Here is a 24,294-nt window from a genome sequence, read left to right as displayed (position 1 = left end):
TCATTATTTTATAAAATTCTATAATTTTTATTAGTTAGTCAAAAAAAAAAAGTCTTATATGCGTAGGCTCTGCCCCAAGGTCCAACCCCTTACCCTTTTATATGCCACTTTTGACAAAAAAGGTACCATATTTACCCTTGTAAAATGCGCGCCCGTGTATAATACGCACCCTAATTTTTGACCACTTTTTTTTTTTCTAAAAAAAGATTTCAAGACAAACCGCCAAGAATTAAAACTTCAATTTTTCCATCTCAAGAGCTGGGAATTCATTATATGTTTACAACAATTTCTAAGTAGTTGCTACTACAAACATCGCACACACCGAGCACCTATTTACAAGCTATTCTATTCAATAAAAGTCAAATGTCGTACAAATATTGTAACTTGAAGTCCTTATTAATATACCTAAATTCACAACTCGAATTATTATCATAACAGCAATTCATAAACATTATTTCTACTCACAGCACTGCTGGTAGCTTGAATATCATCACTGCATGTGTTTGATTCAAGTAAAATGTTCAGTGTCTTTAAACAACGAAACCTTCAAATTCTGACTCAGAGTCTGATGCAATTACCCATAGGTTTTCGATGAATGAAGCATCAAGTTCATCAGTAAACCCCTTTCACATACCTAGTTTTGAACTTTGCATCTCTTTTAATACTGTCAACACACTGCTTTTAAAATATGAATAAATCACAATGTAAAAAAAAATTTTCTTGAATTCTCATTGCCATATAATCATTCTGTTAGCCTTTCTAGGTTTTTTTAACTAGTGAAATCCCTACCCTTTCATATACCTGAAGCCTGAAAAAGAGACCCCTTTTGGGCGGGGCATCCTTGAATAGGCCATCAAAGGGAGTAACCCTCCCCCGCCTCGTAGGTAGAATTAAGAGGTAATTTTTCACTTTACAAGTGACAGAGCCCCCTCCAAGGGAAAAGCAAATAAAATTTAAATGATATTAAAATCATGTCCATCACTAGACAGGGACAAGAGACTATAGCTGCCAAATCTGTGTGATGACACTGTACAAGACAGTAGTTTACCCTACAAGTCTGTGTTCTTTCATCTGAGGAAGACCTAGTGAATTTTTTCAGATACCTGGGCACAGTTGTTCGAAGGCTGATTAATGCTTAACCCGCTGTTAAATTTAACCCTGGTTTCTTTTTCTTGTGTTCAAAAGCACTTTCTCGGAAAATTTCTGTGTTATTTTTAGAGGTTCCAATCATCAACTTGTAGACAAAAAGAATTAAAACTGAAATGCTTTTTAAGCTTTCAAATCCGAATTCAAATCTCGCACTAACCCTGGATTATCTTAACCCAGCTTTCAACAACTCGGCCCTGAGAAGTTTTATATTAACATATTATCATCCAACTTCTGAAATGTATGACCATCCCCCTCCACTTGAGAAAAAACAAAAATTCAGAACTTGAAAAATATTTTGGTTTTATTCTGTAAGGTGTCCAATAATTATGGCCATACTTCATAGAAAGTCTATTGTTCAGTAAGGCTTCTGACTATTGTGCAACTGTTACTGTTATTAGTAAACATAGATATTTTCAAATAAGTTCACTTTCTTGTTATTGTTTTAACCCTTTAAGTCCCAATAGTGACCAACAGCAATTTTCTCCTAACAATGTCCATACATTGTCAAGAGATAAGGTTGTGAGAATATAAAAAATGATCATGAAAGAGAAAATGCCTTGATGCTTTATTAAATTCTCTCAACTAATTCTTAAAGGAAATGTATGGAGATCAGTTTGGAGAATTTGTATGTGGATACTGGGGCTTGAAGGGTTAAGGGATTAAGTCTTGCCTGTAAAATTATTTCCTGCTCCTGTCACTTTTCAGAGATTTTCACAAGTTCCTAACAGAACCATTTCCACTTGAGAAGGGAGCCTCTATTCTTGACTGATATCAGTTTCTCCAGCTGATGACTGTCTGGGACTAATTTTGCTCTCTGAAAGAGTTGCATGATTCTAGTTTTCGTCTGTTTCACTTTTACTTGAAGTTGGGCCATCCTTCTTTAAAAGCCGTCCATCGTGGGGAATAAGATTTGGAATGCCATTCACTATTGGAAATGCCACACCAATTTCATCTGAAATCAGTTCATTTGTTGTACTCTCGTATCTGACATTCAAATTAGATATTCATAATTAAAATCAACATAATTAAAATAATGACCCGCATTATTTTATTATCTTACAGAGCTATTGTAAGGTTTTGCAACACCTCGTTTGGGTTAGAGACTTGTATAAGCACTATCATTATATGGCTAAGTCTGTTTTCGCCATGTGATTGGTCAATTTGCAGTTGGTAACTTGCTATACGGACCAAGATCTCAAAAGCACTCGCTCATTTCTCATCTCTAAATCTCTTTTTCTTGAAAAAAGGGTTTAAGGTACCAGTAAGTTATAAGATGTCTGTTAACCAAGAGGACTTGGATGTTGACTTTGTTCTTCAACACTTTAACCTGTGATTATTCGTGAATGAAAACAACCCAACAATTTAAACGTAGAATCACTGGGGTCTACGGTCTTATTACACTCACTTAACAGTAATCAAATTTATATTACATTACTGGTCATAGCTATAACATAACAATAAAGGAGCATAGTTAGTCTAAGAAATTTTAAATAGCTGATAAGGGCCATTTCCATTTAATATAGACCCCCCTCCGCTGTTGACAAAATTTTCTGAAGAGGTAAACAAAAACATGGAATTTCTGAAGGCTAAACTACTGAACACCAGATTTTCTGCGGGAAAGTGGCAAAAAAGCAAAAATTTCTGAGGTGTCTTGAAAACAAAGACCCCCTAAGATCCCTCACTGAATGACTCTGAAATTTATTGTTAATCTTTAGGGTTAGGAAATTGAGTTAATCAACTTTCAGGTCAGTTTGTCCAGTATAATGACTGAAAGTCCTTCGTCAACGGGGGGCCGGGGTAAAAATAGGATGGCCCTAAATAGTTTTGAACGCAGGATTTTCTTCCTTACCTTAGTGGCTTTTTTGATAAGGGACAGACCAAAATTTCCAACAGCTTTTTTTCGATCGGAGTATCTTTCTCATTTCCCAATTGATTTCCAGTGCTGAAAGTTCTTGAAGATTTAGTGAAAACGCGCTTCTCTAAGACGTTTTGCAACGCAAGGAATGGCGATCTTGCCGCCATTTTGATACGCTTGGTAGCCACTCAATTTAATTAAACAGGCCTGGCTTCAAAGCGGAAGGACTTTCAAAATGGCGGATCAACGCGTGTCGTGCGGGAGAGATTTTTTCTGTGTTCCCGACCTTGCTGGAGCCTTAAGGAACGCTACGAACGGAGGGTATGGAATTTATAAGCTACTTCTTTTACTAGAATTGTTTCTTTGAAAATAATAGACAGAGATCTCTCACAGCCAGTAGTGTTTAGGTTTGACATGGAGGTTGAATAATCACATGTGCGAGACTTGCATACTGGAATCATCCCAAAAGAAAGCTACTAGATCACATTTTTGCGAGGAGGAACGTCTGCGACTCAGCGACAGAAATTCCATACTGATGACGTAAATCAATGTTTAACATAATAAATCCTGTAATCATGGGTTTCCAAATGCAAATTTGTTCAATTTTAGATTTCTCCTGGTCGATTTTGGTGAAGCGTTGTGTTCATCTGCAAATGAGCTCCAGTAAAACTCAGATGCTCCTTTTAGAGAAGACTATATTCCACAAATATTGACTGTTTTGTTGGAGATTCATCACGTTTACGTTTGACCTTTGCGGCCTTTTGTCTTTTGTCTGTCATTCGTAAACAATAGCTAAAACAATGAAACTACTCCATCGACCAATTTGCGGATTCCGGACAGATTTTGTATCATCAGTATAGAATTTCTGTTTCTGAGTCGCAGACGTTCCTCCTCGCAAAAAGTTCCTCAGTTGCGATGAGTGAGTAGAAACGTCTACCATTCGCAGGCTACATAATTAATGATGATAAAAATACTAAAAATAAAAATATATTGTATCAGGTATTGAAACTAAGAAGTTCCAATAGTTTAATATTGAACAAGGATGAGGACCTGGACATGGATACCACCTGTGTCAACCCTTTATAATTAATACATGTGAAATGCAACGGTGGATCCACTCAATAATGATGAGGAAGAGGTTGAAATATCGTCAAAATAATTTGCTTAAAAAAAACTCATGCCTCTGGTTTGAATTTTTTTTATTAATAGTCAGTTAATATTCTTCGAGACAATAATATTATGTCCACGTGACTATTTTTGTGCCCTCCATTAGTTATCAAGCTATGGAAACCGCTTAGCTTTTGTACAATGTTCTTTGACCTCAGCAATTTCTCTATGAGGGTTGCTCCCATTCTTCAAATTAAAACAATAATGCAGGACACTAAAATTTGTCCCCTCTCCATTTCAGGTTTGATTTTATCTGTGTTCCTATCTGCCATCCAAGATACCGCAGAGAATTCTTAGATCCAGTTCCCAACAGAACAGGAGCATTCACCCGTTCTGACTTGGTGCTTCCTAGTCAAGGTGATAATATTGCAATGGACCTCCACTGTACATGTAGGGCAAGTCACCTACCAGTGAAAAGTGCTGGTTGAATGGTACAATCATGGCAAATTTTCAGGCCTTTTGGCTTTGCCACAAAGGGAGACATGTGCACAGAAGCTGTATTTGAGGATGTCTCTGGTCACTGCCCAAAAGTAACTTTCAGCAGAGACTAGCAACAGCTGGAAATATGTCTGAGTTTAAGTTTTTGACAGTGTTGTATCTTATCAACTGGGAATTTTTACTTTTCTTAAATGAAGTTACTGCTTTATCAGAGTGAGGAAACCAGGCCTTTTCCCATTTGCTGTATGTCACTTTGTGACATCTGAACTGAACTGAATATGCCTTTTATTGACTTGTAGATTGGAATAGCCTGATTGTTGGCAAAATTTCACCGTGGCTTGACTTGGATTCTTCCAATGAGATTGTGCGAAAGAATTCAGAACTAGTAAGTTGCCCTATAAAGGGATTAGTTTTGTTGGTGTAGAGTAGTTTTGCATCCACTAAAGACATGTAAGACGTACAGTTGGCATCTTGATAATGGAGGCTCTACTTGTATGTTACCTGGTAGGAATATATATAACTTAGGGAAACTCAAAAGTCAGAGCTGTAAGGAGAGTCTTGGACTTAACTAAGAATCGGAACATTTTCTTTTTGTCCAGTTGTGCCTATGAATTAAAGGAGTTGTCATAGCTTGTATGCGATTTCTTACATGTGTGCATGCTTACTAGCATGCTTCGTGTGACTTGCTCATTGATGAAAAAGACTTGTTGAGTTTTCTACACTGAGTGTTGTTGAATGTGTCAATATCCTGAGCCGAAACTACAAGAGTAGTCAGTTATGATCTGGCGTAATCCAGATTGTTAGTCAGAGCTGCCAGCTTTGGAAATGAAAATGGCCGAATTCAAACCACTCACAATTATAGTGTTCATTCCCAATCCCATGCACTGTGATTAGTTAAGTTCTTTAGGTTCTGCTTGTGATTAATAGTATACAATAGATTGTAAGCGAAGTAGTGGAAAACAGAACCTGAACTCTGCTCTTGCTAAATCTATACTTGTACTTGCTAAATCTGTACTTGCTATATATACTCTGCGTTTCTGATTATGGCTCCCATTTCAACTCTGTCATTAGTGAAACCAGCCTTTAAGATAACAAAGTAAACTAAGCACAGCATTGCTTCATGAAATGTGATTTTGATATATTTTTCTTTCTGCAGGGATTGCATCAGGAACTATGTTATTCAGTTCACTTGAGTCTTCCTGCTGTTCTTGTGCCTCTGAAGAGTTATAAGTGCACGAACCTTGCACATCACATCAACACAAGTATAAATGACACACATGTACAACAGGTTAGTTCACTTTGACATCCTGGTCTTATAACCCTGTCTCAAAGTGTCACTGAAAAGCTTTGACATAGATGTTGAATCCTGGGAGACCATGGCCCTAGACCGGCCTGCCTGGTGTAGCAAAGTCAACAAAGGCACTGTCCTCTGCAAGCAAAACAGGATAGCAGGGGCTCAGAGGAAGTGTGAGCTGCACAAATCTAAAGCGATCTCCTTGACACCTACTCAAGAAACTTACCAGTGTCCAGAATGTGGCAGAGCCTTCTGCGCCCATATTGGATTGATCAGCCACAGCTGGAAACACAGCACCTAATCCCTCTCAACGTGATGTTCTTGGTCATCATCAACTATGACCGAAGAGCAATTTAACCCTGATCAGCTGGTACATTGTATTTGGAAATTGTAGAGTGGTTTTAGCTCTACCTCAGGACTCAAACAGCTGAAACTTGAAGTACATTGTTCTGTTCACCATTTTCATCAATTTCACTACTTTATGAAGAGTGCATAGCGTCAAGTCTCCTTTAAATTTTTTGTCAACCCTATGGTGATTTTTTTGCCAGATTCACCAATATTATTTTGCCATTCCATGCATTACTGGCCATAATTGCATTACCCTCAGGTGAATGCTGTGACTACAGCATTTTTACAACATCAACATCAATTTTCTCCCAATGATATCCATACCCTATCAAGAGATTAGGTTATGAGAATTAATAAACTGATCACCAAGTGGAAATGCTTTGATCTTTTGTCAAATTCTCTTAACTTATTCTTTAAGGAAATGTATAGAGACCAGTTTAGAGAATTTGCATGTAAATATTGGGGATTGGGGTTAATATGAAGCTGCTTGGAGTATTGCTTCTCCCCCTGACCAGAATGCTGGAACAACAGGGGCACATTCAAATATTTTTTTAAAGTATGAAAATAATGATCAGGTGCTCTCTCTTTGGTAGGAAGTTATAACAAGGTTTTTTTTTATGCAGGTTTGGATCCATGTTCCTATGAGGAGTCCAGAGGATGAATGTGAAAGACATTTGTTTGTAGACCAGGTAACTTAACTGTTTAACATCACATACACAGTAATGCATGTTGAAGGATCTTGGTGATGTATCTGTCACCTTGTGGTTGTATCGAACCCCACTTTATGGACCACACCCACTTAATAAGGACACCTCGTTATTACATACAGTTTCTATGGTGCCGTCAGTCTCTGATCAACAAGGTTTGACTGTATTTCAGTTATTTTCCCTCATTTGTACAACAGTACAACATTTAATATGCCTCTCAAGAAAATCTAGAACAATGAAGCTAAAACTCAAACCCTAACCTTCTGTCAGCAAAAACTATTTCCTGATCGAAAAGATACAATTTTACTGATGGGTTAAAATAAATTTTGTACAGGTTTTTTAAAACATTGCACCCGCGAAAAGATAATGTTACAGGTCAAATTTGATTTCAGGTTAATTTTCCTTAAACCTAGGTCGATTCTCAATTTCTAATGTCTCCTAGCCCTAGAAGACAAAGGAAATTAAGAATCAACCTAGGTTAGAAAAATTTTAACCTGAAATCAAATTTGACCTGTAACATTGTCTTTTTGCTGGTGCAACATTTTTAAAAATCTGTGCAAAATTTATTTTAACCCGTGGGTAAAATTGTATCTTTTCGATCAGGAAATAGTTTTGCTAACAGAATGTTAGGGTTTGAGTTCTAGCTTCATTGTTCTAGATTTTTTTTGACAGGCATTATGTTGTACTGTTTTTTAAAGAATATTGTACTCTCTGCTTCATCTCAGTGATCTTTATTCGTAGTAAATCTATTTTTTCAGGAAGAAGTATCAGTGACCAAGTTTGACAAAGATCCTTGGGAATGGTAAGGTTTATTAATGGATTTGTGTTGAATTTTTTGGATATTCTGTAGTATATTTATACAGTACTTACTGATCGGGATAGTATTAATTTTTATACAGATTGTATGAAGATGCCACTATCATTTGTTGTCCTTTCAATAATGTTCTTTCCTATTTAGTCCATAAACAAGTACAAGCATTGATGGTTTTAGTCACACAACAAGGCAACCATTCTGGTGGACAAAACAATAAATTTTTTTTGCAGAATTTCCATGATAAAAAGAGAGTCCAGTTCCCAGTGAAGGAGTATTGGTTTTGTTTTTGTCCAAAAGTGTGAACCCCATGACCTTAGCTGAAAACCAGCTATACAGGTTTAATTACTGTTTGGCCCTGATGCTGGTGACCATTTTTTTTCGAACTGGTTTTTACTGAACATTGAAGAAGATCATTTTAACTGTCTTTTTTAATAATTTGTAGGTGGAACTTGTTTAGAACTATTTGTGCAAACAGTAGAAAAGTTGGTTTAGGTAAGTTCTTAAGTCCATACAAGGATATAGATCTTTCCTGCGTTCCTGTAAACAAAGGCACCAACTCGAGGCTCAGGTGTACAAAATACAATGATTTATATGAAATTGTCCACCCGAGCCATTACTGGAGTGTAATGCAGGAAAGGTCTATTATTAATGCATGTAGATTCTACAAGGCTTTTGTACATTATGCTATTGCTTCCCCACTAAAATGCTCCACCTTAATGCTCCATTTTTCCCACTAAAGTGCTCGGTCTCCCCAAAAAAGTCACTAAAATGCTCGGATAATGCTCATTATACAAACGGTTTTTTAAATTAATTTCAAAGTTTACACTTACAAAAACATGCAAGTGTTGCAAGTAACAACGACAATGTGTACAAGTTCATAAATACAGCCAAAAAAAACAGCTGTATTAGGTTTTTTGTGAATTTTGAGTTTTAGTCTTCATTGTCTTTAAAAACACAGGAGCTCGTGGGGCATGAGCTCCTGAAAAAAGTTAATTTCTATTTTATTTTCTCGGAAAAATTAATTTTCCGGGGAAAATGCCACTAAAATGCTCGAATAATGCTCAATGTTTTTGCCTCATTAAAATGCTCGAAAAAATGCTAGCATAATGTACAAAAGCCTAGATTCTACAGTTTACAATGACTGCTACACATGTATGTCTGACAGTTTCTCTTTGGTTATACACTTTCCAAATTCCCTGTTATGGACTGTTTGCTACAACTGCCAGAGGTTGTGAGTTTTTGGCTGGTTCATGTGGTAAATTTTTTGGCGATACAATATTTCTACTCAACTTTTACCATTAAGCCCACAGCATGAATGATTTGATGTAAGTCAAACCCATATCATCCATACAATAATAATAAAAATAATAACAATATTATTTATTAATATTTACAAAGTTAAAGATTATTATGATATTAAAATTTACAGCATATATTAATAATAATGATTGCACAATAAGAGTTCTCTGTACTTGTTTGGCTGACATTTATGACAAAAATATTATATTTTGTACACTCTCTACTAGCCTTGGAGATTTCTGCTGAGTTGCCTTCAGAGGAAGAGTTAGAAAGATGGTATGGAGAACCAGTAAAAGCAGCAATCCTTCCCACAAGTTTATTTCTAACAAACAAGAAAGGTACAAAGAATTGACTCTTTTATTTAAAGTTCATCAGGGTAAGAAGAAGCCCATAATGCAAATATAATAAGGCTTTTTGCACGTATATGTGCAATCACTCCTTCTTGCAAAGCCACCTTTCATTTAAATATTAATTTATTTTATATATTATTATAAGTGGCCTGCTGTGTTCTTACCAGAGACCGTGGCTTGGTAGCATTGCCACACTTTTTCGGGAACTGCCGCACTATAATTAGCTCAAGGGATCCCAAGAGCGCAGAGAAGGAACAAAAACCTATTACAAAACATATGTTATAAGCATACGTACACATGTGTACATTTCCTTATAATATAAGCCAAAATTTAATTGGTTATGGCATCTTTAGAAACACCCATCATTATCTACAGTGTAAGACTCAGACCTGTAGAAATGTTGAGATAGCTGTATCTAAAAAGTGTGACCTGCTTTTCTCCCTCATGACCACGCCCTTTTAGCTTCTTTATGGGTCCTGTGGACCTGAGTGTATGAAATCCTGGTAAGAACACAGGTGGCCTGTGGCCATCTCTTAAAGATTAAGTAACCACTGGTCCAAAATTCCTGGGCGGAGAAGTGCAGTTAAAACCTGCCTTGAGCGCAGATGCACTTTCGTTAAGCAACCACCAAATCTTGACATGCTGGGCAGTGGCTCCTTGATTTTAAAGTTTGACTGTATTAATCTTTTCTCAACATTATCTGATTGTTAGGCTTTCCGGTTTTATCAAGAGCTCATCAAGCACTTGTTAGAAGGTTGTTCAGGGTGAGAAGTTCTGTTGTGAAAATTTCCATTGTAGTAACTGTTTTAGTTAGTTTTTGTATCCCATTGTGAAAAGTGCTTGTAATCACTCAATGCATCTGTTCATATTTCAGTTAAATGCACAGTTGATTTTGACTGGTGTCAACAAACACAAAGACAAGGTAGGAATGTACAACAACTCGATACCATTAGAACTTCCATTAATTAAACCACTTTGACTTAGTAAGTAAATCTATAAAGTGTACATTATCTTTGTTAAGCATTCTTTCCAGGTTGCCATCATGGAAAATCAATATTGTCACCTAACACAACAAAGATTTCCCATCAATCTCATATACCCAACAGAATTCAGGCCATAAATAAGCAAGAGAAATGCCACTTCATTGTGCTCTGTTCTTTCGCTAAAAATTTTTTAATATACCGGTAGTTCAGTTTTAAGCTTTAGTTCAGTTATATCCTATGTATTATATGTTATCATGTTTCTTTACTTTTTGTATTTTTGTTGTCACTTCAATATAAATATGTAATGAATTATTGTACTGTTTGTGAAGTTGTTAATAAAGTTTATTTAAAAAAATTGTCACCAAACACAAGAGCCATCATTCATTCATTCACTTTATGGACCAAATAAATGTAGTTAACCGAGGTTTCTCTTCCACTGTTTACATTGTAGGGACTGGGATTCTACTACCAATACCTTGCCCATCTTTACCAGGTACGTGAATATAATTACTGTATTAACTGGTTTTTGATAACAAAACGAGACTTAAAAGTTGGCATTAAGTTGAAGCTCCCTTCAGTAATCACCCAAAGTGTGAAGATCTATGTTGTAGTTAATTTTTTATCTCAGGTTTTTTTTTATTTTTCCTTTTTTTTGTCTCCCTTGTTTGGTGAATAAAGCTACTTGTTTAATATAGTTAAAAAAATATGTAGATCTGCTTTTCACTGCTTACAGGAGGTGGTTGCTGAAGAGATTCAAGCCACAAGGTAGAAAAACAAAAAGGATTAGGGGGGACCGAGGAGTGGGAGTCCATTAGAATAGGGGGGAGAGGGGTACGGGAGACAGGAAAGGTAAGGGTGCGAGGTGGGAGTGCTAAAAGGGTGAGAATTGGGAGAAATAGAGGGAAATTATGCAACAGTGCTTAGTATTTAGCAATCAAAAGAGGGTTAAAGGGAGGAAGCCAAGAATCAAGGAGTGGGAGTAGGGAATAGAGGTTTGGACACCCATGTGACATAAAGATTTAAAAGATTTAAAGGCTTGTTTATAGTGGAAAGTGCACTTAGCTTATCCAGCTATAGTTTACAGGCACTCCAGTCAAATACTTAGAAACAAATAATTCAAATACAACATAACACAAAGGGATTAAAAACCTCAACTGGTAGGAGGCAATCAGTTGGCTATTTACAAGCTAGTGTGGCCAAGGATTTGAACTTGGGACCACCAAGAACAAATCCAGTAACTCGCCAGAGCGGGACTCGAACCTGGGACCACCAGACTGTGAGTCAGACGCGCTGACCCCTCAGCCACGCTGCCTCCTGTGACTTTGGATGTGGCGGTGTTATGAAACATGCTAACTGTTTCACTTACACTGTAGGTCATGGATTTTTCTTTTTTATAGCCTGGAAAACTCCTGGTGATTCAAACAGGCCCTTCATGGTATAGTGATGATATTGATGAATGTTTGTTTTAATTATTTCTTCAGACCCAGCCTCAGTTGGACAATGTCAGTCAGTTTGCTAAAGGATATGAAGACTACTTGCAATGCCCTCTGCAGGTAAGAAATGTATTGCATCTGGCTTTAAATTTTAGGGCTAAAAGCTCTACTATTCACCATCATTTGCCATGCTACATGTATAATAAGCATATATTCTAGTAATTCTTCTGAGTACTGGGGATATTGGATCCACGGCTCAAAAAGGGTACATTTTGTACCTTTGCTGAAAGATAGAGGTTATTTTTTCAAAATGCAGGAAATTTGTGAACAGTTATGTGACACACCATGTGAATGAGTGCCAGATCAAGAATTGGCCTACAGAATTGATGGCTCTTATTGTAATGATCTACCATCATCAGGGGCACCCAAGGACTGTTTTCTGTGAACTATTTTTTGGAGGCAAATATTGCCTAGAATTTTCTAATACTTGAGGATGACTGAATATTTCTAGATAACTGTTCCATTCATGGACAATTTTCGAAGCTTATCTAATAAATTCCCTACGATTTTCTGAAGTTTAATTTTCAAATTTTGCTTCCCAAGTTAGGCTGTTTTTCTGTAGAAAAAAGAGAACCTAAAATTTTGGGATTCAAAAATGTGATGGTTAGAGGAATAAGAAAAATTCTCATTTTCATAATGCAGCAAATTTCATCAGAAAATTTTCGGGAAAATAATACTCAAGCCCTTGAAATTCAGAGAAGACTCAATGACTGAACAGATAAAAATTCAATGGCGCAACTTAATATGCATTTCTAGAGATCTAAAACTGCTCTGGATGGCCTAAAAAGTGTTTTCAATGTATTTAAGAGGAAACCATCGTTGGGTGCCCCTGAATCATAAACAATCGCACAGTTTTGTAAAAAATAATATTTAACCAAATAATAGTAAACTCTTTCTATAACATTAAATCTCCTTTAAAGGGTGTCAAGTCAGTAGATTTTTAGATAATGTGTCACACTGGAATATCTCTTTGTGTCTGTTAGGAGGCAAAAAAGTACGCAAGCGTGCAACAACATACCATACAAGTGGAGGGTGGGGGTGGGGGTGTAGTACAAGTGGGTGAATGAAAACTGTATAATTTTACAGAGTTGTCTGATTTTTCTGTTATTATATTTCAGCCTTTGATGGACAATCTAGAGTCTCAAACATATGAAATATTTGAACGAGATCCTGTTAAATATAGAGAATACCAAAGGGTAGGATACTTAGTTTTCTCTTGTTGGTTCTTTTAATGTACGTTTCATTAGTTGTAATCTGTTACCCTTTATACCGTAAACAATGTCAGTGCAATTAAAAAGAATTCTTTAGCAACAGTTATTGTTGTGGCTATTTTGTTTTTTATTACTGAGTACCATCGCCAGTGCATCCTTTTCATACTCTATAAACTACATAACTGTGTCCTGAAATGCGTACATGTCCCTCTTCAGTTTCACTTAGGACATTTTTAATTTTAAAAATATCGTGTCTCAGACTCTTGTCACTTGTAATTTATTTCTGGGGTAGTGAGCACAAGTCTCCAGGGACCAGTCTTATAAATCTGAACATTGGACATAACTAGTAACGTCGGCCTTCAGCCCAGTCAAACTCTTTATTTTAACTCCAGACGTTAACAGTTATGTCAGATGAAAGTTTTTATGCAACTTACCCTGTAGCTCAGTGGTAGTACCATCTGGACTAGCTAATGACCAAGGCCGGGTTGTTCGAAGCCGGGTTAAGATAACCCAGGGTTAGTGCAAAATTTGAACTTAGATATGATAGCTTAAAAAACTAATTCAGTTTAATTCACTTTGCCTATCATTTCATGATTAGATACTCTAAAAAGAATATGAAAAATGAGTGCTTTTGATGAAAAGAAAAGAACCCCAGGTTAAAATTTAACCCTGGGTTAGAGCTAACCAGCATTCGAACAACTGGGCCCAGAAGGTCATGGGTCTCAAACCCTCTGTTGGCTGAACTTGCATTCCTATATATCCCAAATCACCTGTTTCACTGACTGAAGTAAAAACATTCTCAATTGTAGGCAGTTCATCAAGCATTACTTGACAGGGTTCCTGAGGACCAAAAGGATTCTGTTGTAACGTTAGTATTGTTATTTTGTGTAACAGTTATTGAATGTGGATACAATCAGTAGTGCAATATTCAAAGGGGTATGTTACCGTTGTGTAGCTGATTTTGTTAACAGTTCCAATTATGCACCCATATTCGCCATGGAACTTAAGAAATTACTTGTAAATGGCAAAATAACAGCATTTTGGTGAACAGATTTGTCTCCCAAGCATTAAATCAAATGTTACAAACAACAAAAATGAACTTTGAAAAACTGTTAGGCTAACAAGTTTTCAAAAAACACAATTGCAATCTGTTTCAATCTTCTCCAAGTTTGTATCCATAATTCCTTCTTTTGTATTTGCTGTGTTATTTTATACCCTATTTGTATGTTTTTAGCAGTTATATTAGTGTTTTACTCAGTTTGGTAGCGTTTCCTGTCGTTAGAATTTTCAATAAGTTTCGTGACACAGTTCCTTTAACCCTGATAAAAGATCATGACATTTTCTCTTTGGTGATCATTTTATTAATTCTCATAACTTTATCTCTTGACAATGTATGGATATAGTTAGGAGAAAATTGATGTTGGTCGCTATTGACACATAAAGGGTTAACTGACAGCCGTTTCCTTGTCAGGGTAATTATGGTAGTTGGTGCTGGGCGTGGTCCACTCGTTCGAGCCTCACTGACAGCCGGAGAGGAGTCAGGACGAAAGGTCAGAGTGTATGCAGTGGAGAAGAACCCCAATGCTGTAGTCACGTGAGTGTTTCTATCTTGTTGTGTTAGGCCCTTTGGGTTGCTCATTGCACAAGCAAATCTCTTTGCAATCTTCACAGTGTCTGTTGTGTCCGTAATCGATTTGTGACAATGCATCAGTACCATGAAGCAGGACTGCCTGAACAACTGCCTGCTTCTTAGGTAGTTCTTGAGTCGTCTGAGGGCAGAAAATGTCCTCTCTGAAGTCGCCCATGTCACAGGTATTGTCAAATTCATCTTTGTGCTTTTTAGCACCAAAGCGTGGGGGCCACGGACCCCCTTTCTCCCCCCCCCCACCCCCCACTGCTCCGCCGCCTATGAATAGATGGATACTTCCTATAGAAACTGTAATAAAAATTGATCTTTGATAAACTGGGTAACAAGTATTCTGTGTAAGCTGAATGTAAAAGCTCTTGATGTTTGACGCCTCGGGTGGAGAAGATTGCTCAAGTAGATTTTTTAATAGCTAACATATTGCTCTGCTGTAGGTTGGAAACTTTGAAAGAGGAAGAGTGGAACGGTGACGTCACTGTTGTGTCATGTGACATGCGCGAGTGGGATGCTCCTGAAAAGGTAGGATTTTAGAGTAGTAGTGGCACGTGATCTTGTGGCTGTCAAATCTTTTCGTGAATTCATACTCTTGATTTATCCTCAGGCTGATATTCTTGTGAGTGAGTTGCTGGGCTCATTTGGTGACAACGAGTTATCTCCCGAGTGTTTGGACGGAGCGCAGAGTTTTCTTAAAGGTTAGTGAAATTTCGATATTTTATGGCCCATCCATATATTTCGATTTATTTCCTTATTTATTGCGAGAGCAAGGTTTCAAGAAAACTTAGCTCAGTTTACTAGTATCCAGACCCCATTCACCAACAATGACGATGACGACAGCTACGAAAAGGTCACTTAAAAAAAAGTGAAGTCGCACTGCTTCAAACTTTATCGAGCTTATTCCATATCGTTCAATTCGTCAAATGTTGGCAATTTTTTTTTTTATGACCATTTGTGATAGAGAAATAGGCCCGTCGCCGTCGCCGTTGCTCAAGTGCCCTATTGACTCTAAACGACTTTGACAAGAGTGTGTACGCCTTCCTCTACAGTCTATAAATCAACTGACAAAGTATATGCCTCAAATAACTTGCATCTTTTTCTCCTGGGCTTGAGTCGTTGTAGTTATGATTTTTTTTTTTTTGCAGACGATGGAATAAGTATCCCGTGTGAATACACGTCCTTTCTGGCTCCAATAGCTGCACCCAAGTTGCACTTTGAAGTCGCTCAGAGTAACGATAGTGGTAAAGGACCATCGGTAATATTACATGCAACTCTTAAAACTCTTAGATCAAGAGGTGTTTTCTCCATACTGTGTCCATACAATTCTTATGGTGCTCATAAGGAGAATTTTCGTCACAAGCAGGATATGTTATCTCTGATGATCGTCTCCGATATTCTCATGACCTTGACTACTTATGTAAGCAGTACAGCTAGAAAAACAACTCCCGTATTGAATCGATTAAGCGCCCAGCCTCGAATAAGGGCCCACCCCCTTACCATCTAGACTTTCCACAAGTCGACTGCGTGAGTGAGCGCCGAGGGAGCGACGTAAAACCAGCAGAAACCGGAAACGGGCTTTGAGAAAGTCTACCTACCACCTCTCTTCGAAAAAAAAAAATCTTACTGACACTGAGTGAAATAGACTAAGTTCTACTAAAGAGACTGAAGACCGAGTTTCACAGAAACGTAAAAAGGTCCCATTTTCCTATCCTTTTTACGTTTATTTATTTTACTGTCATTTCTGTTTTGTAGGCTCCGTTTGAGACCCCCTACGTGGTTCGACTTCATAACGTTGCTGTGATAGCACCTCCTCAGCCCTGCTTTATCTTTTCACATCCAAACAGAGGTTTGTGAACGGTTTCAAACTACTCAAGGTTTGGTAAAACGAGCAATAAAAACGTGCAACTTGTTTTGAAACGTGGTTGCGAAACAAGTTGAAATGCTTTGTTGCGCGTTTTACCACCCATGTTCAAACCTGTCTTGCGACAAATCAGGTTGTTGCAGCTGCCTCGTACCCAGACGTCTCTCTCTCGATGAAAATTTGCGCGCAAAGGAAGGCGGGAAGGATACCCTTCCCATGGTCCTTTGCGGTTCATCACCAGTCACTCGTGTTTCGCGCTCGCCTCTACGACGAGAAAAACGAAGCGCCTGAGGAGGAGGCTGTTGTTGCAGGTTATGAAAATTTGTTGCAGAAAGTAGAGAGTAAAACGGTGGTAAAATGCGCAGCATCGCTTTTTAACTCGTTTTGCAGCAGTGTTGCAAAAACAAGTTGTACGTGTTTGTTGCCCACTTTACCGTAGCCGAACCAGTTATTAGGGAGCTTTAGCATCGACGACGGCAACGGCAGCGAAAACGTCAGTTTTAACATGAATTCCCGTTTTCTCAAACTTTGTCGCGTTTATTCCAATTTGCTGAAAATGGCAAGTATAGGCGAATTTCCCTGGAGTTGATTTCCAGAGGACCGCACTCAAGTTTAGAGAGAGAAAAAGAGATTCGTCGTAGCTTGTTTACGTCCTGCATAAAACTTGCAAGAAGGCATTTTCACCTCGCTAACATCTATGCTCCCAACGAGGATAAACCTTCATTCTTTCAAAACTTTTACGATCATCTTTTAAATTTTAATTGTGAAGACATAATAATTGGCGGTGACTTCAACCTTGTTCTTAACATCGAAAATGACAAAAAAGGTGGCATTGCCAAAACTCACCAAAATAGCTTGAAGACCGTTCAAGAAATTTCAGAGAACCTAGATCTTCTCGATGTCTGGAGAATTCACAATCCAGATGACAAAAGGTACACTTGGAGACAACGACAACCTAAGGTTTACTGTAGACTTGATTTCTTTTTAATAAGCCAAAGCGTTATTGGGGACGTCACTAACACCGATATAGTGCCAGGATATAAAACAGACCATTCCATGATTACTTTAGATCTGTCTCTTCATGCAAATAGCAGAGGACCCGGCCTTTGGAAATTAAATACCTCTCTTTTAACCGAAACTGCTTATGTTAATCTTATTAAGACAACGATTAAGGAAGTTCAAGACGAATATGAAAATGATGACATGGTAAACTCTGCTCTATTGTGGGACATGATTAAGCTTAAAATACGGGAAAAATCGCTCAAATACGCAATGAATAAAACTAAGAAAACAAAGGGCCGTGAGGCAGAACTAGAGCATGCAATTTCCAAACTAGAATCGAAAATGGAGAACGGAGACTCTAGCGTAACAGAAAATTCTGAACTTGCAGAACAACTGAATGATCTAAAGAGTGAGTTAGAAAGAATTATTGAGACTCGTACGAAAGGTTCCATATTGAGAGCTAAAATTAAATGGCATAATGAAGGAGAAAAAAATACGAAATATTTCCTCAACCTAGAAAAGAGACACTATAAGCAAGGCATTATAAGCCAACTTAAAGTGGACGAAAATAACTTTATTACTTCGGATCAGGAAATATTAGCAGAAGGGGAATCTTTTTTTATGAATCTATATACATCCAACAGAAATATACACAATTTAATTGACACATATGATTTTTTTAAACACGAAAACGACACCGTCCTGAATGACGAACAACGGAACAACTGTGAAGGCCTGCTAACTGAAAGGGAATGCCTTGCAGCCCTGAAAACCATGGAACAGGGAAAAACCCCTGGATCTGATGGGCTACCTTCAGAATTTTATAGAGTATTTTGGACAAACATATCAAACTTATTGATTAATGCTCTTAATTATGCGCACGAAACGAGTCAGCTTTCCATCACACAAAGAAGAGGAGTAATCAAACTCATTCCCAAGAAAGACGCTGAGCCGTATTTCATTAAAAACTGGAGACCGCTTACTCTTCTCAACTGCGACTACAAAATTGCAGCAAAGGCTGTAGCTAACAGGCTGAAAAAGGTTCTTCCCGATCTCATCAGCTGTGATCAAACTGGCTTTATGAAAGGCAGGTTTATTGGCGAGAACATACGATTAATAGACTATGTTATTCGTTTTACCAAAGAAAAAAATATCCCAGGGCTATTATTATTTCTTGATTTCGAAAAGGCGTTTGACACGATTGAATGGCCTTTTATCATAAATTCTCTTCAATACTTCGGTTTCGGCCCAAGTGTTGTAAACTGGGTCAAATGCCTTTACAGCAACATAGAGAGCTGCTTCTTAAACAACGGCTGGACAAGCAATTTCTTTAAAATTGAAAGAGGGGTCAGGCAGGGGTGCCCGTTGTCTCCATATCTATTTGTTCTTTCAGTCGAAGTCTTAGCCAAGGCTTTTAAAAGAAACAGCAATATCAGAGGAATACACGTTAACCAAGAGGAAATTAAAATAAGTCAATACGCAGACGATACAACCTTAATATTGAATGGTTCACAAACGTCGCTCTCAGCTGCTCTCAACACACTTGACGATTTTGGAGAAGCCTCGGGTCTCAAACTCAACAGTAAAAAAACAGAAGCAATTTGGATCGGAACATATAGTGGAAAAACAGAAATTCTTCTTCCAGAAAGAAATTTCAGATGGCAAACAAACAAAGTAAAATCTTTAGGCGTTTGGTTTACGACAGACCCTGAAAACACTGTACTTCTAAATTATAAGGAAAAACTGGAAAAAATTAACAATATTCTAAGCAACTGGAAATACCGTAGATTAACCTTAAGTGGGAAGATCACTGTTCTGAAAAGCTTAGTAGCTTCTCAAATTGTGTACGTCTTGGCACCCTTGTGCACAAACAAAAAAATAATTAGCGAGATTAACAAGCTCTTTTACTTGTTCCTTTGGAACGGAAAGGGCGATAAAATAAAGCGAGATATTATGATTAACAATTACCCAGCAGGTGGCCTCAAAATGATTGACATACTATCTTTCAATAAAGCGCTAAAAACCACTTGGATAAAAAAGTACCTGGATACAGATAATCAGGGTAAATGGAAACTTTTTCTAGATCTTGAACTGAAAAAGTTTGAGTGTACCCTACCGTTCACAAGCAACCTTAATAAGATAGACATAGCTAATATCTTCAAAACGCAAGACAGTTTCTTAAAGGAAATTCTCCTAATCTGGTCAGAAATCAATTTTGAAGAGAGGATAACATCAGAGAGCCAGCTTTCAGAACAAGGCATATGGTACAACTCACTTGTAAGGATTAACGACAGCCCTATTTTCTTTAAAGAATGGTATCGTAAAGGCATCACAAAAGTTAAGCACTTAAGGAACAGAGAAGGAAAATTCCTCACTCCACCAGAACTTTTAAACAAATACGACATCAAGGTCCAACCCTTGGCATACTGTGGAATAATTTCTGCTCTTAAAAAGCTATGCAACACATTCAACCAAGGTGACCACACAAACGAAGGTAATAGTTACGAAAGCTTTTCGACAAAACTAATGAAAGCCCAAAAAGCAAGCAAGTTGGTGTATGACAAATTAATTACAAAGAAAAGTGCCCCCCCTACTACAAGCCAGCAAAAATGGAATCAAGACTGCAACTTAGGTCAAAACGAAATAACGTGGGGTGCGACCTACCAGCTAGCTCATAAAATCACAAAAAGCATAAAACTCAGGGAATTTCAATTTAAATTGCTGCACAGAAGAATACCAACAAACGCTTTCTTAACTAAGATAAGAGTAAAAGAAAACTCCAACTGCTCCTTTTGTAAAAAAGAACCAGAAAAACTCGTACACCTTTTCTGGTCCTGCCCCAAAACGGCGCTCTTCTGGGAGAGCATCATAACGCGATTAAAACTTTGCCAAATTATTCCCGATAGTTACTCTGCAGACATGACTGTTTCACTAGGCCTGAGATCAGACTCTTCTAAACTTCAACGCCAGATCAACTTTTGTTTTCTTATTGCCAGGCACTATATCTGGCTCTGCAAAACAAAAGAAGCTATACCTCTATTGCAAGGATTTCTCAAACACCTAAAGACAATTTACAACATACAAGCACAAGCAGAAGCAAACAATGTTCTGCCCAAACAATGGTCATTCCTACACGACATCACGTAGAAACTATCGTTTCTACCATGGCGCTATTCCCAACGCCCCCTGATATTCTCTATGTCTTTCATCCGTAGCTTATCCTGCCTCAATAACGCCAACTATCCTTAAATAAGTTTCTTCTGATGCAACTGTGTACTTGAAGCATACGAAATGTAATAATGTTTGAAAACAGTAGTATTGTTAGCAATGTAAGCAATAAGTATTGTCAGTATTGTAAGTATGGTATGAATGTTGTAAATAATGTAAGCAGTGTAAGCAGTGTTCAATATTGTAATTATTGGGTTAAGTAAAGCAAATAAAAAAAAAAAAAAAAAAAAAAAAAAAAAAAAAAAAAAAAGAAGGCATTTTCACGCCGTAGTCGTGCAAGGACGGTAAAGAAATGTACAAAAAAGTGTGATGCACGTGCAAACTTGTTGTTTTGCTCAACAAACCTATTGCCTTTTTGACGTCCAGGTTGCCGTCGCCGTCGTCGTTGCTAAAGCTCCCTATTAGGGAGTTTAAGACACCACGACGGCGACGGCGGCAAAAACGTCGCTTAAAAAGTGACTTTTCGATCTATGAAACTTTAGCGCGATTATCCCAACTCGGTCGCTATGTTTTATGTAGGCGAACTCTCCTGGAGTTGAATTCATAAGAAAAATATCCAGGTTTACAAAGAGTAAGAGAGATTCGTCGTCGTATGTTCACGTTGTCGATAAAACGTGAAATTAGGCAATTCACGTCGTAGTCGTGCGGTGACGGTAAAGAAATGTACAAAAAAGCGTGATGCACGTGCAGAGTTGTTGTGTTGTTAATCTTAAGCCATTGCTTTTTGACATTCTCGTTGCCGTCGCCGTAGTGGCATCTTTAACTCCCTGTTGCATGAAGATGAGTATGATATGAAGAATTATGCCGATCAAGGATCGAGGGTTTTTTGCCTCAGCAGATAACACCCTCCAAGTACGACATAATTCTTCAGATCATACTCAGCCTTCCCTAATAATTGCTTTATTATTCATTCAAAATTATTAATACTTTAAAACATGCTTAGCTCTTCCCTCAGGCTGTTAAGTTTTTGTCTTCATTTGTCCGTTTCTCTCTCGACAAATTCAGCGAACAGGCTCCACTAGAGCCGAGGTGAGTGCAGCGTGGCTTGGGGCATCAAAACAAAGTCTACAGGCTCTCTCGCCATTTTTCCTCCCCCAGGCCACGCTCGGCTCGTTTCGCTCGCCTGTTCATTTTTTCCCGCACATTGGATAAGACGGACCAGTCACAATACAAATCATACCTCCTGTTCTTTGTCTTCCAGTTGAGAGAATCGACAATTCACGCGTGAAATCTTTAGAATTCGAAGCTAAGACAAGTTACACAATGCACGGATTCGCTGGCTACTTTGAAACAGTACTTTACAAGGACGTCACTCTGAGTAAGTACAAATCATAGAATTTTAGTATTGTGTGCTAGCCAAAACGTTAACTTTGCACAGCCGATTAAAAAGGCACCGGGTCATTACAAAGAAATCGTTGAAGACGCAGAGAAGTTTTGAGGGGATAGCTTAGTTAACCTTTCTCTCAGTGAGTGTTTTGAAGCAATGAGAAAAGATGCTAACGAAAGAACTCATGAACTTTACAGTCGAGGTATCACAAGTGTACCGATATATTCAAATTTACTGATAATATAATATATTTACCACACCGCGTTTTGCCATTGTCGCGTAGGTTTGTTCGCTTACACATTTTTATGCATCCTCGGAGACCCAGGGGTCACCCAGGGGTCGGGAGAAAAGGCGCGACGGAAGAATTCAAGCGCGGGCGGAAGAGCCCCTGGCTACCGACTCTTACCGGATCATTTCCAAACGGTCGAGTGAATGCTGGCTCCTGATTGGGCACAAAAAATGCTTTGTATTATTGTGCCCAATCGGCGAACAGCATCGCCTAAGTTCTTTTTGTGTGTTCGTACACGACTGCTATAGTCTCGCCGTACTATATTGTACTTGTCCGGTTCGTTGTTCACCATGGTTGTGCCCAAACAGAATTCAGCATTTGCTTGACTGCTTGACCCGACTGACTGCCCCTGGGTCTCCGAGGATTATTTTTATGCTGCACTTTCGGAAAACATCAAGTTCCCTTGTCCGCTGTTATCTCTATTCGCTTTATATTTTTCAGGTATAAGACCAGAAACTCATTCAGAAGGAATGTTCAGTTGGTTTCCATTTTTCTTTCCTATCAAGGTACGTGCAGTTTCGACAAACTTCAGCGGCACGTGACACACCTAAACCAACCCACAACCTAGCTGGTTGTTTCCATCCACCAAATTGACATTTTCCTCTCAGTGGCTCTCACAAGACATTTCACTTTTCTTACATGAAATTTCTCTGTCTCTTGAATTTTCTGTTCATAAAAGTCCAAGTCTCTTCAATTTTGAAGGAAAAAAAAAATTGAGGATTCGATCTCGGAGCATCGGCTCTGCAGTGCATCACTAACCCCTACACCACCGAGGATTTGCTGATAAGTAATGGTTTGATTTGAATATATATAGCAACAACCCCTAACCCTAACCCTAACCCTTACTTTGTGTACGAATCATAAATCTGTCAACGTCAGTTTGGCGGATGGAAATAAGTATTGACCGGCCTTTGCTGGTACCTCTCGCATGCGCACAACCATATCACCCGGGCAGCGGCAGTCATGATGGACTGCTGTTTCGCCTTTGGTTCTCATAGTGCCATATTGAGGCCTGCGTTATATGAAAGCCCACTAGGCGTGTACTATTTTTTGCGGTTTGGTAAACAGTTATGGCATTACCGACACCGAAATGCATAATTTTTTTAGATATACCACATACGGAATAACCATCGGTCCAAAAACATCATACAGAGGGGCAAAATATCGCGCTTGTGAGCGAAATGTTTTAGCTCTGATGTGAAAAGCAATCTTACAAAACTTCTCGGTCATCTTGCGACTTGATCGATCTCGCTGTTATTAAAATTTAGTGACCGTCCTTACATCTTGGGTTACATGCCTATAAATTGAACAATGTATGCCCGCGATCTATGTTGACGGAGACTGAAAGCAGTCTTCCCTTATCGTAGGAAGTAAACGTTATAACTACATTTCCTTAAGTTAATTTTATACAAGCAAGCAGTTGTTGACTTTTTCCGCTGACGCCATGTTTTTCTTAATTTAAAGGAACCACAGTATGTAACTGCGGGCTCAACAATAGCTTGCCACTTCTGGAGAAAGTGTACAAGGAAAAAGGTCTGGTACGAGTGGTGCTTATCTCGCCCCACCCCTACCCCTCTTCATAATCCTGGAGGAAGGTCTTACGTCATAGGCCTTTGAAACAGACCAAATATTCCGACCGATTAGTTTTGGTTTGTCTATATTTTTTAAAAAACGCTTTTTTCAATATGTAGAAGGGTAAGTTGAAACTCCTTCTCTTGTAAGGCTTACACAGATATTTGTCTTGGTTTGTGTCTTATCAGAAGGGCTGTTGTTCAATGAATCCTTAATGATTATAACATTTATCCGGATTAAATAAAGTGACTGGTTTCACCGACAGAAA

The 24,294-nt window shown here is 38.1% G+C and overlaps 1 protein-coding gene across 1 annotated transcript; it reads left to right on the top strand.

The window, feature by feature from the left end:
* The first annotated feature begins 3,216 nt into the window (after positions 1-3,216).
* On the top strand, positions 3,217-24,294 carry LOC140927634 (protein arginine N-methyltransferase 5-like). Its single transcript, XM_073377309.1, has 22 exons — positions 3,217-3,325; positions 4,413-4,528; positions 4,909-4,994; positions 5,766-5,897; positions 6,875-6,940; positions 7,717-7,760; positions 8,215-8,264; positions 9,299-9,409; positions 10,133-10,185; positions 10,296-10,343; positions 10,856-10,897; positions 11,886-11,957; positions 13,016-13,093; positions 13,918-13,976; positions 14,580-14,702; positions 15,188-15,272; positions 15,355-15,445; positions 15,893-16,002; positions 16,500-16,593; positions 22,040-22,156; positions 22,896-22,960; positions 23,919-24,294. The coding sequence occupies exons 1-22, from the start codon at positions 3,240-3,242 to the stop codon at positions 24,069-24,071; spliced, it is 1,881 nt and encodes a 626-aa protein (XP_073233410.1). The 5' UTR covers positions 3,217-3,239; the 3' UTR covers positions 24,072-24,294.

This window comes from Porites lutea, chromosome 2, assembly GCF_958299795.1.
Source record: "Porites lutea chromosome 2, jaPorLute2.1, whole genome shotgun sequence".
NCBI classification, from domain to species: domain Eukaryota; kingdom Metazoa; phylum Cnidaria; class Anthozoa; order Scleractinia; family Poritidae; genus Porites; species Porites lutea.
This window is presented reverse-complemented; position numbering and strand designations above follow the sequence as displayed.